This window comes from Arachis ipaensis, chromosome B6 (genome assembly GCF_059453495.1).
Source record: "Arachis ipaensis isolate K30076 ecotype BB chromosome B6, ASM5945349v1, whole genome shotgun sequence".
Lineage (NCBI taxonomy): Eukaryota > Viridiplantae > Streptophyta > Magnoliopsida > Fabales > Fabaceae > Arachis > Arachis ipaensis.
In genome coordinates, this window is record NC_142441.1 from 106,791,301 (window position 1) to 106,801,704 (window position 10,404).

The following is a 10,404-nucleotide window of genomic DNA, read 5'->3' on the forward strand; positions in this document are numbered from 1 at the left end:
ATCTATTATGTTCGTATTATATTTTATTACTGTCAAGCGATTACTTGGCTTCGGAGTGTGTTGTTCTTGATTCTTGTATCTTATATTGTCCTACCATGTTGGTGTATCATTATGTGCAAAACACAATTCTTAGCCTTTTCACGTGTTTATGCAAATCAGATTATTAACATTATGATTGAGTATCTATTTTCTTTTGTTTGGCTTGGAGTTGAAATTCTCCCTATACTCAATGGCCCAGTTTCATACTTGTTGGATATGTATGAAAAAATCATATAGAAACTTTTACAAAAAGTTCACTTCATCCAATGCTTCCTCTTTTGAGATTAGTTTGACTCTTGGATTTAGTGAGACTTACCAAGGGCTTGAATCTAATTTTAGAACTCCTTTAATTACTTACACCAAAGAACTAAGTTCAAGAAAAAAAGGTACACCTCATGAACCTGACTTAGTCACATAAATTGATGAACCTAGTTTGTGGCAAATTGCCAAATGTGGCTTATAGCTTACAACAACATGGTTTGCATCAGAGGTAACAACTAGCAAGGTTTCTTTCAAATCTTTTGTACTTGAATTTGAAATTGAGCACACTGTTCCACTTATGTGATTGCTAATTTGCTATGCTATTTGTATTGTGAGCACAATTGTGATAAGTTCCACATCAGGCCTCTTTACCCTTTTATTCGTAGCTCTTTTCATGCAGGACTCGCTAACTACCATCAGGATGGTTGCATGTTAATTAGGCATAGTTGGTGTTTATATTACAACAATTGGAAAAATTTGGGCAGCAGATGACTATATCATTAATAGCAAACATTTCTTTCATGGTGTTTTCATATTATTAACAATAGTTGAAAATATTATATTTTGCTCTATATTTACATCATTGTTGTTTCGATTTCTGAAAATAGATAGTCTCCCTAAGAACTGGAAAGTATTCTTTAAATGGTGACATTTTTGGTTTAGTTTAAGCAATATTGCATTGATTGCACTACTGCAGCATTGTCTTACATAAATAATATTTTGGCTGTATTGATGAACATCTGTATTTTTCATTTATATTTGTTACTTACCCTCATTAGCTTGGTGATTGTAAATGGTGAAGCAGTTATGCTTACATATATCTAATAGATGCTATTTTTAATTATGTGCAACATGGCCTTATAAGGTTGTGTTAAATCCCAAAAAAACTCAATTCAGTCAAGAAGTTGAACTAGCTATTTCCATAATATCGCATGAAATGATGACGAAAGAGCATAATGATGAATCAGATCTTGTGTCACATAATTCATAGCATGTTGATCTATCTAATGAATATAAACTATTTTGTGCACTGTAACCAAATGGTGTTGATACAAGAGTAATTATTGTAGAAAACCATACTAGTTTATAAAAGTGTTTTAAAGCATTGGTGAGAATTATGGAAATTAGATTATGGTTGAGAAACAAAAATGTGCTTTTAAGTAATTACCAAATTTAACTGTTTACTTATCTTTTAGAAAATGAATTTGGGTCTAAATGGTTGATGAGCTAGTTCTTTTCTAGGCAAAGCTCTATGGGAGCTAGCAGCTAACTTCAATGAATAACCAGAATATTAGATAGTTTTTATAAAGAAAAATACATGTAAAATATTCTTTTTATCCTTTTCTCTGTCATTTGTTTCACGATTTTATCCACCACTTACTACTTTAAAAAGGATATTTAGGTAAAATTGTTAAAATATGAAAATTAAAATTAGCATCAAATTAGTATTACAAGATGGTTTGTAATATGACTAAATTTCTTCTTGTTGACTAAATTTCTTATTTCGCGTTATTTAATATTTGCTCTACAAAATTTCTTAAAAAATCTCTAAAAAATTTCTCCTTCTGATGATACATATAAGAGTAAGAAAAATAGATACTCTAACAAAGAAAATAGGCTTTATTTATTCATTTTTTCTAAGAAACATCAAAGCACACTTTTGTTATATAACAAACAAAAAATCAAAACCAAAACAGGAAATTGATTTGGTTCTTCTAGTGCAACAGCCTCAGAACCCTTCAATGCAGCAGCGTGAGAGAAAAACAATGAGAGCAATCAGTACAAGCATAATGATTTATACAATATATCAAATTAAACACAGTAAGCAATGAAGATAATCAATAAAAAGACAAACGCTTACAGCCTTATGAACAGCTTAAATTTGATCACACTTGGGAAGAGTTTCTTGAAGCCTGAGCTTCAGTTTGAAAACAGACATATTAAGTGGCTATATTAGAAGCAAAGGCCTCCGGAACTTTCATATAGAATGTGCATTAATGAATACCTTTGCTGACAATGCCTTCAAGAGAAATGAATTCCCTAATTTTACAAATATGAGCAAGTTAGAGATAAATCTCACATAAAAACAGTAATAATCACGATACAAAAGTTAAAGTTCTTACTTGCAGAAAGAGAGAACCTTGGGGAGAAGTGAGAGGAGGTCTTCTCAACACCTTTTGCAGGCCTGGAGAGCAACCAGGATGAAATTGGGCCATTGAGGACAGGGACAATTTCAACTTCAAGCCAAACAAAAGAAAATAGATACTCAATCACAATGTTAAATATCTGATCTACATAAACATGTGAAAAGGCTAAGAATTGTGTTTTGAACATAATGATACACCAATGTGGTAGGACAATGTCAGATACAAGAATCAAGAACAACACACTCGCAAGCCAAGTAATCGCTTGATAGTAATAAAATATAATACGAACATAATAGATCGAATTGAGATACAATAACTTCTAAGAATCTATTATAATATCTTCTGAACTTGAACCCTAGTTCAGCATAATAATGACATAGCAATGCTTCTCAACAACAAATATAAACGGTTTTGCACAATTTTTTATCTTTCACTAACAAAAAACATAACTAATCAAAATTGCTAAAACTAACCAATGCTATCTGAAAGAAAGAAAAACATAACTTTCTGAAGTGCTAAAATTGCTAAAACTAACCAATGCTATAATTTCACACATGTTAAAAAAAATTATCAACAGACTTTCTCATATTATTTCCATTTCTAAATTGAAATCAAAACTTTGAAAAGAAAGAAACTAAATTGAGAGATATATCTGAATTGAGTTACCGAATTAAGGCAGAGAGCCGGAGACAGCGAGTCCAGAAAGAAGAAGAAATGTTGCTTTGATTTCAAGCAGAAACAGAAGAGAGATATGGCGAGACCACCCATCAACGACGGCCAAATACGACGAGACACGGGAAGAAGCAAAGTAGTAACGACGGCTCATGGCGAGGAGTAGAGAACCAACAACGACTCACGACGAGAATCAGAGAACGAGCGACCGTAGAAGAAAAGAAATAGAGAACGAGCAACGGTGATAGAAAGAGGCAAAAATCCTAGTAAAGATAAATGTCTCTTCTTTGAAATTGTGATTAAAAAAGAAAAAGAAAAATGTGTAAAAAGCATAAACAGAAAGATAAATGTCTAATTATAAATATTTTCAAAACAAAAAAACAAAATTCTTTTTATAAATATTTTTAAAATAATTGACGATAATGTGGGAGTAACGAATCGATAGTCTACTTTTTGTTCATGAATGGCAGTACATTTTTAAAATGCCCTGCCTTGCTTTGTTTATCTATGCTAACAGTGTCCCTGTCAATTGCATAATAATTTGGCGGTTGAAACACTTTTTCTTTAGAACTGTTTCTCTGTAATACAAATTCATGATTCATGATTCAAAATAATATAGCGCACCAAATACGTTAAAGCTTGCTGAGTGTTTTGATTTTGATATTACATCAAATTACAAAAAAGATAAAAAAAATACCAGGAGGATCATTATTGTATACTCGAGTAGGGACAATTATTATCATCAATATGGAACAACTTGACAACGTAAACGTGACACGATTGGTTAAGGTTTTGATTATTGAAAAAATGAGAGGAAGGAAGCATAAAAAGTGGAAAAGGAGCTGTGGGTGGCGGTGCAATAACGCCATAATAAAATGGCAAAATCATAATTAACAAGTTCTTTTATTTGCGAACGGAGAGTTGGGCTTGGGTTCCCTCCACATCTATCCGAAACAAAATTCCCTCCTTCCCTCGTTTTCTCCAAACGCACATTTCTTCACTTTCTCTCTCTAAAACCTCCCATCTCTTTTCTCTCTGTAAAAACCCTGCAACCCCCATTCCCCCACTCTCGAAACCCTAATCCTTGGTGATCTTTCACCTGATTCATCTAAGTTCTAACCCTTTCGATTTCGCTGCACAATTCTGAACTTAATTTGTGGTTGCTGGAGTTGCGATCATCTCCGTTTCAGCACCATGTCCGCCGCCGCCGGAGCTTCTAAACTCCATGAGTCGCCGCCGACGGAAGCTTCCGGCATCCCGAACCGGCCGCCGCCGAAGCGTCACCTCGCCTTCGCTTCGACCAAGCCGCCGTTTGCTCCGCTGGACGACTACCGCAGCTTCTCCGGTCCCCACTGTCGGAAAGCCTCCGATCAAGAACAGGAAGCCGTCGTTGTTCGTTCTCCAGTGCGTATTCTTCAATCTCTTTTGTTTTGGGGGTCTGCAATTCAGTTTTGGTTTGTTTGATAATTGGGGTTTCTGATTTTTTAATTATTATTTTAATTTATCTGTGATTGCTTAATTTCCCCTCTATTTTTAGTTGAATCGGAGTGGTTAACGTGCATATGGTTTTGATTTGTTCTCACCTGAGTGGAATCTCACTTTTTCATTTTTGTACGGAAAATAGTCGAAATTATTTCTTAATCTGGGGACCCGAACTCGAAGTAGTCAATGTTAGGGTCTCAGTGCCAGTCTCAGTTGTCGCATTCTCTATTTCCTTGAAGTCAACGTTGGTCTTTGTACCATAGCTTAGTTCATTCTGTGCAGTAGTTTTGTGGGGAGGAGGAAGTTTGTTGATAGAGAATGAATTTAGCATCTTCATTTACTATTACCTTTTCGAGGTAATAGGTTACTACTAGGTCTTTGCTTGGGCAGAGGCAGACCAAGGGATTGTGCATTCGTGTTTTTACAACCATAAAAGTTTGCTCTATTTAACTGATAAGGTTTTGCTTGTGCAGTTCTTTCGAGTTTTTTGTGACATTCTTCATTTTTTTTTTCTGATAATTGCTTGGCACTTGACAGTGCTCATGGACTTTTTCTTTATGGTTTAGTATTGGATGATGAATTGCTCTTGCATATATTTGACTAGTTTCCCCTTTATTTTCTGTGGATATGATGTGTTGCTAGTGTTATTATGGTGTTATTTGTACTTCATAAAGTACAGAACTATAGGTTTGTTGCCCTTGTTTGATTGTTAAATTATTTTCCGTTGTCATGACTGCATGTGACTTTGTGTATATCATTGATTGTTCCTTCTCTGCATTGCTCTCATATCATTTCTGGAACCTGCCGGTATTACTAGTACATGAAGCGCAAGAGTGGAGGAGTACAGGAGCAAAGTAATAGTCCTGGATATGCTAATACAGTTAATAGTCCTCTCCAAACCCCTGGATCTACAAAAGGAGGGAGAACATATAATAAGTCAAGGGCTTCTAAGGAAGGTAGATCCGTTCCACAAGCACCCATCTTAGAGGCTGGTGAGAAAGCTTCCGTTGTTTAGTTGTTTTCATGTTATATTGTTGCCAAGTTCTTCATTCCATTTGTGAAGTTTCCAGTGCTTAGGTGCAAACTTATGTCCAAATTCTGATAAGCTTCTTCCTCGTAGTACTTTTGTTCATTATACATTGAGTTTAATTACAAAGTTTCTGTTGGCATGCAGGATCCCCATCTCTTACTCCTAGCAGCTGCCGCTATGACAGTTCCTTAGGTAATTTTCAAAGCAATCATAATCAACAAGCTCTTTACATCTCTCTTTATTGCCTGATATAGCTACTGGAATTCTTTGCATAAGAGAGTAATTACAAGATTGTACCACAACTTCACAGGTCTCTTGACAAAAAAATTTGTCAATTTGCTCAAGCATGCAGAGGGTGGCAATCTTGACCTAAATAAAGCAGCAGAAACTTTGGAGGTGTTTGTTTAAAAGTTATGACGAAATACCTGACATATATTCTAACATCTATCATAAGTGAATTTAAAATTTTCCCTTTTATTTTGTTTTTCTTTCTATAGGTGCAAAAGAGAAGGATATATGACATAACTAACGTTCTGGAAGGAATTGGTCTTATAGAGAAGAAGATCAAGAACAGAATACATTGGAAGTAATATATGTGCTACATTTTGAATTTTGTATATATTATATGTAACTTGTCTTTACCTTTATTGAGTATAAATGATTAGATCACAATTCTTCAATTTTTGTGGAATAACTAATGTAGGGGGATTGATTGTTCTACATCTGGTGGGATAGATGATGATGTCTCTATGCTGAAGGTATGTGATGTGGGTGTAGTTTTCCTTTATGGTACACACATGGAACAATTGTAGTTGAACAATCATTGCATGACCTTTTTGACAAGGATCATTGTTTCCATCTATAATAGACACTAACACAGGATTCAAAATTACATGATCCAAACTTATGTATGTCAAACGCTACATTTGCCATGATTATAGTGTGGAATTATTGAATATGATTGGAATGATATAATAGCGTGTTAGAGAATATTTAAGTTATTCCAAGTCTTGTGGCTTTGTCTTGCAGGAAGATGTTGAGAAACTTTCCTTGGAGGAGCACCAATTAGATGATCAAATAAGGTTATATGGTTATTGTTCTTTTTTGCTTTTGGATAAATCGAAGGTTCTATTATAAAACTGTTCCTAAACTGTTTTCTTAACCGTTGGCAGGGAAATGCAAGAAAGGCTGAGGATTTTAAGTGAAGATGAAAACAATAAGAAGTAAGCTTTCTGCATAAGGTTAAAGACAATCTTTGTCACTTATCCTAGATTTTTACTAATTTTCAATAACTATAGGATGCTTTTCGTGACTGAAGATGATATCAAGTCCTTACCTGAATTCCAGGTATGTTTTCCATGCATTAAATAACTACCTTATTTAGTGTTAATTTGTTACTATGATCAGGCTGTATTCTCCATTTCATTCTGTGTATTATTAAAACAATTTTTTGTTACAACTCCTCTGTGCATATCTGCAAGCAGAATGAAACTCTCATAGCAATTAAAGCTCCACATGGAACCACACTGGAAGTCCCTGAACCTGAGGAAGTAAGTTTAGGACATATATTGATGTAAGGTTCATGATTATTTTAATTGGCGTTTCTATTGCATGACGGAGAATCGTTGCTTTTATATCCATTAGGCTGTTGACTACCCACAGAGGAGATATAGGGTCATTCTTAGAAGCACAATGGGTCCCATTGATGTCTTCCTTATCAGGTATTATTTCCTTGGACAGTATTATTTAATCTTGCTCCTCTTTTTCCCTTATGCTGCTCTTTTAGAAATTACAAGATGGTTCATATTTCCCATCTGATACGGAATATTCTGATAATTAATCTGTTTTCTGTTTAATATATATGATTAATTGATAATGCATTTTCCGACATTAAGTCATTGGAATTTCTGATCTGTTTTGCAGTCAATTTGAGGAGAAATTCGAAGAGATGAGCTTTCCACTTGCTTCAAGTTCAGGGTCCAACGAACATCAAGCAGCAGAACTGCTTCCTGTTGAATGCAATGATAAAGCCCCTGAACCTCCAGCTCAACTCTCATCTAATACCTGCTCTGATCTGAACACTGTACAAGAATTTGCTGGAGGCATGATGAAAATTGTTCCTTCAGCCGCTGATGTAAGTATACAAGTTTTTTAATCATGCATTGTAAAAACTTATGTCTAGTGTGCAACAGTTGCATGTATTTCTAATGACATTTCAGTCCCATTTGTACTCAATCCTCAAGGTAGTAACTGACATAATTATAGATCTAACCAGTACCATGCTGAGTACTAACTAACAATACTCCCAGGGAAGGGAAAATCATAATATTTTCTAACAGCTTTGACTTGTGGAAGTGTTCGCGTTAAGACTTGCTGTCAAATACAGATCTAACCCTGAACTTAAAACTCAGTCTCACTCTTATTACCCTAACTCATCTTATGTGAGAATCCCCTTCTAAACAAACCTACGTTAAATATTTCCTGTTGCAGTGATCAATAATCTTAAGAGTATACAACTTTTCAGAGTCTTTTAACTGCATCTAATGTTTAGATAAGCAGAAAAGTGACACTAACATCATATCATTGGTTGCAGACCGATGCAGATTACTGGCTTCTATCAGATGTTGAAGCTAGCATAACAGACATGTGGAAAACAGATTGTATCCATCTTTTCAAACTTTTCATGTCTTTTCTTTTGTTTGTCTTCCTCTGCCTTTCATCGAAGTAGCATAGTAAATTTAATTCCTTAACTCCAATAAAACAGCTAGTGTAGATTGGGATGGTGTGGACATGCTTAATTCTGACTTTGTACTCATCTCGAGGCCACAGACTCCATCATCTGGGTTTGCCGAAGCACCATCAGCAGTAGCCAGCATCCCGCATAGGTGATCATGGATTTGCTTAATTAATAGTGCTTGATTGAAAGGTATGGTTAGACGGCAGCCATTGCAAATTGGGGGGAAACGGCTTCATTATAGTTAATTATATCCTTGTAAATGTTTGGGCTACTTTCAGTGGCTATTGAATGTTGAGCAGGGTTTGTTTTCTCAGTGTATTTACATCACTAACCACATGCTATGAGTAAACTAATTAGAGTAGGTGCACCCTGTTGGAGTATGATTTCGATTGGGAGCTAGAGCTGTTGCTTCAGTTATTATCAAAATGTTTCTACCATATGAAACTAATAAACTGAACGAGGTAGAATTAATTTCCGTTATCTCATCTTTTATGTTATCCGTTTTTGAAATTTTTGGCATCATGGGTCCCCGGTGTTGAAGATCTGAGCAGATATGTAGATGCTGATATTGCAAACAAGCTCCATGTACTGATAATTAGGGTAGAGGATCACCTAGTTCTTAAACATTCCGTTTATGTTCTTTGTAAACAAACATTTTGGTGAATAATGTAGTTTCACCGGCTGTTCTTGCAGTTCTCTTTTCATCCTTCTCTAATTTCTAAATGGATTGAATCATTTTTGATATGTTGATGTGCAAGGATGCATCCACAGGGAAGTTTTAAATTTTAATTAATCAACTGAGGATGAGATGAAACAGTTATTCATTCTTTAGGTTCAAATAGATTTAAGCGAAGAAGATTAAGTTTCAATCTGCGGTCCTGATTTTGATTGAAAGGTACGTGCTGGTGATTGTTGATGACTTAATGTAGCTCTTACAATTTATTATATCTACTATTTTACCTTTCTTTTTAGGGCATTATAACTGGATGAGAAATTTCATTGTAAATTTGTAAGGTAATTTTCAATTGGAGGATAAAAACTAAAAGTAGGGGGTCAACTTTATCCAAAAATATTGAGTTTAACCCGTGTATATGCCCAGCCAAACATACCTTCTAAATAAGGCTAAATGATGCCGCCAAATGCTATGATTTTATGGTACAATGTATTCTCTTGTCGGGGTACGACTTAATCAATTTGTTAACTTACTAAATTGAGCTTGAGCTTATGATATGCATTGGTAGCGTGAATACTTTTTTCTGGCCTTCAATAATTTTTTCTAAACCTTGATTTTTAATTCTGTGATATTGATTAATTTTTCCTTTATCAATGATTTCTCTTGTGAGTTAACGGAGTATGCTTGTGTGACATGTTAATCAATTAATCTGTTAAATGTCAACTAAGAGTGACTGATTTTTTTGTTGGGATCTTATTGTCTTTTGAGATAATAGTTAAAGACTATTTATTCTTTTTTTTTTTTTTTTGTTATTTTTTTATATACATTAGCTAAATTTATTATGTAAAAATTGAAAAATATTTGTAATTTTTTATTTTTTTTTTACTTATAAAAATTGAAAAAAGGATATACACATTAATAAAAAGGCTAATGAATTTTAATATGGAAAAAATAGTTGAGTAATCCCCGAAAATGGAGCTTATTGGTGTATTTACAGGTGGGTGGACGTTGTAGAGATTGCAGAACAGCACGTAAGTAACGTGCTGACTCAGCACGCAACATGCGTGATTAACACGTGGCATTAATCTATGCAACATGCACCTTGCGTGATTGACATGTGGCAGATGTTGATCGGATCATTTTGCAACACGAAATTTGCAAGGTGAGCCCTCAGTCTATAAAAATCAGAGCTCGTTACTATTTTACTGCATTACAAGAGAGGAGGTCAGCCCTCTACAAGGTGTTTTTCTTTGCTGTGTCATGGAGGGCACTGCAAATATAGTGGTTTACCACAATGGTGAGGTTATATGTAATACATATGAGGGTGTGAGCTTTGCTTATGAGAGTACATATTCGTTTGTGG

General features: G+C 34.7%; 1 protein-coding gene across 1 annotated transcript; it reads left to right on the forward strand.

The window, feature by feature from the left end:
* Window positions 1-3,781: 3,781 nt before the first annotated feature.
* On the forward strand, window positions 3,782-9,060 carry LOC107604670 (transcription factor E2FA). Its single transcript, XM_016306308.3, has 14 exons — window positions 3,782-4,523; window positions 5,419-5,593; window positions 5,776-5,823; window positions 5,942-6,027; window positions 6,129-6,217; window positions 6,335-6,389; window positions 6,661-6,713; window positions 6,804-6,854; window positions 6,930-6,978; window positions 7,116-7,181; window positions 7,276-7,352; window positions 7,555-7,765; window positions 8,225-8,291; window positions 8,396-9,060. Exons 1-14 carry the CDS (start codon window positions 4,314-4,316, stop codon window positions 8,518-8,520), a joined length of 1,362 nt encoding a protein of 453 aa, XP_016161794.1. The 5' UTR covers window positions 3,782-4,313; the 3' UTR covers window positions 8,521-9,060.
* Window positions 9,061-10,404: the final 1,344 nt, after the last annotated feature.

Coding starts and splice junctions, on each gene's coding strand:
- LOC107604670 (XM_016306308.3), top strand. CDS start 4,314: ATGTCCGCCGCCGCCGGAGCTTCTAAACTCCATGAGTCGCCGCCGACG. Junction 4,524..5,418: donor CCGTCGTTGTTCGTTCTCCA/GTGCGTATTCTT, acceptor CGGTATTACTAG/TACATGAAGCGCAAGAGTGG. Junction 6,855..6,929: donor GAAGATGAAAACAATAAGAA/GTAAGCTTTCTG, acceptor CAATAACTATAG/GATGCTTTTCGTGACTGAAG.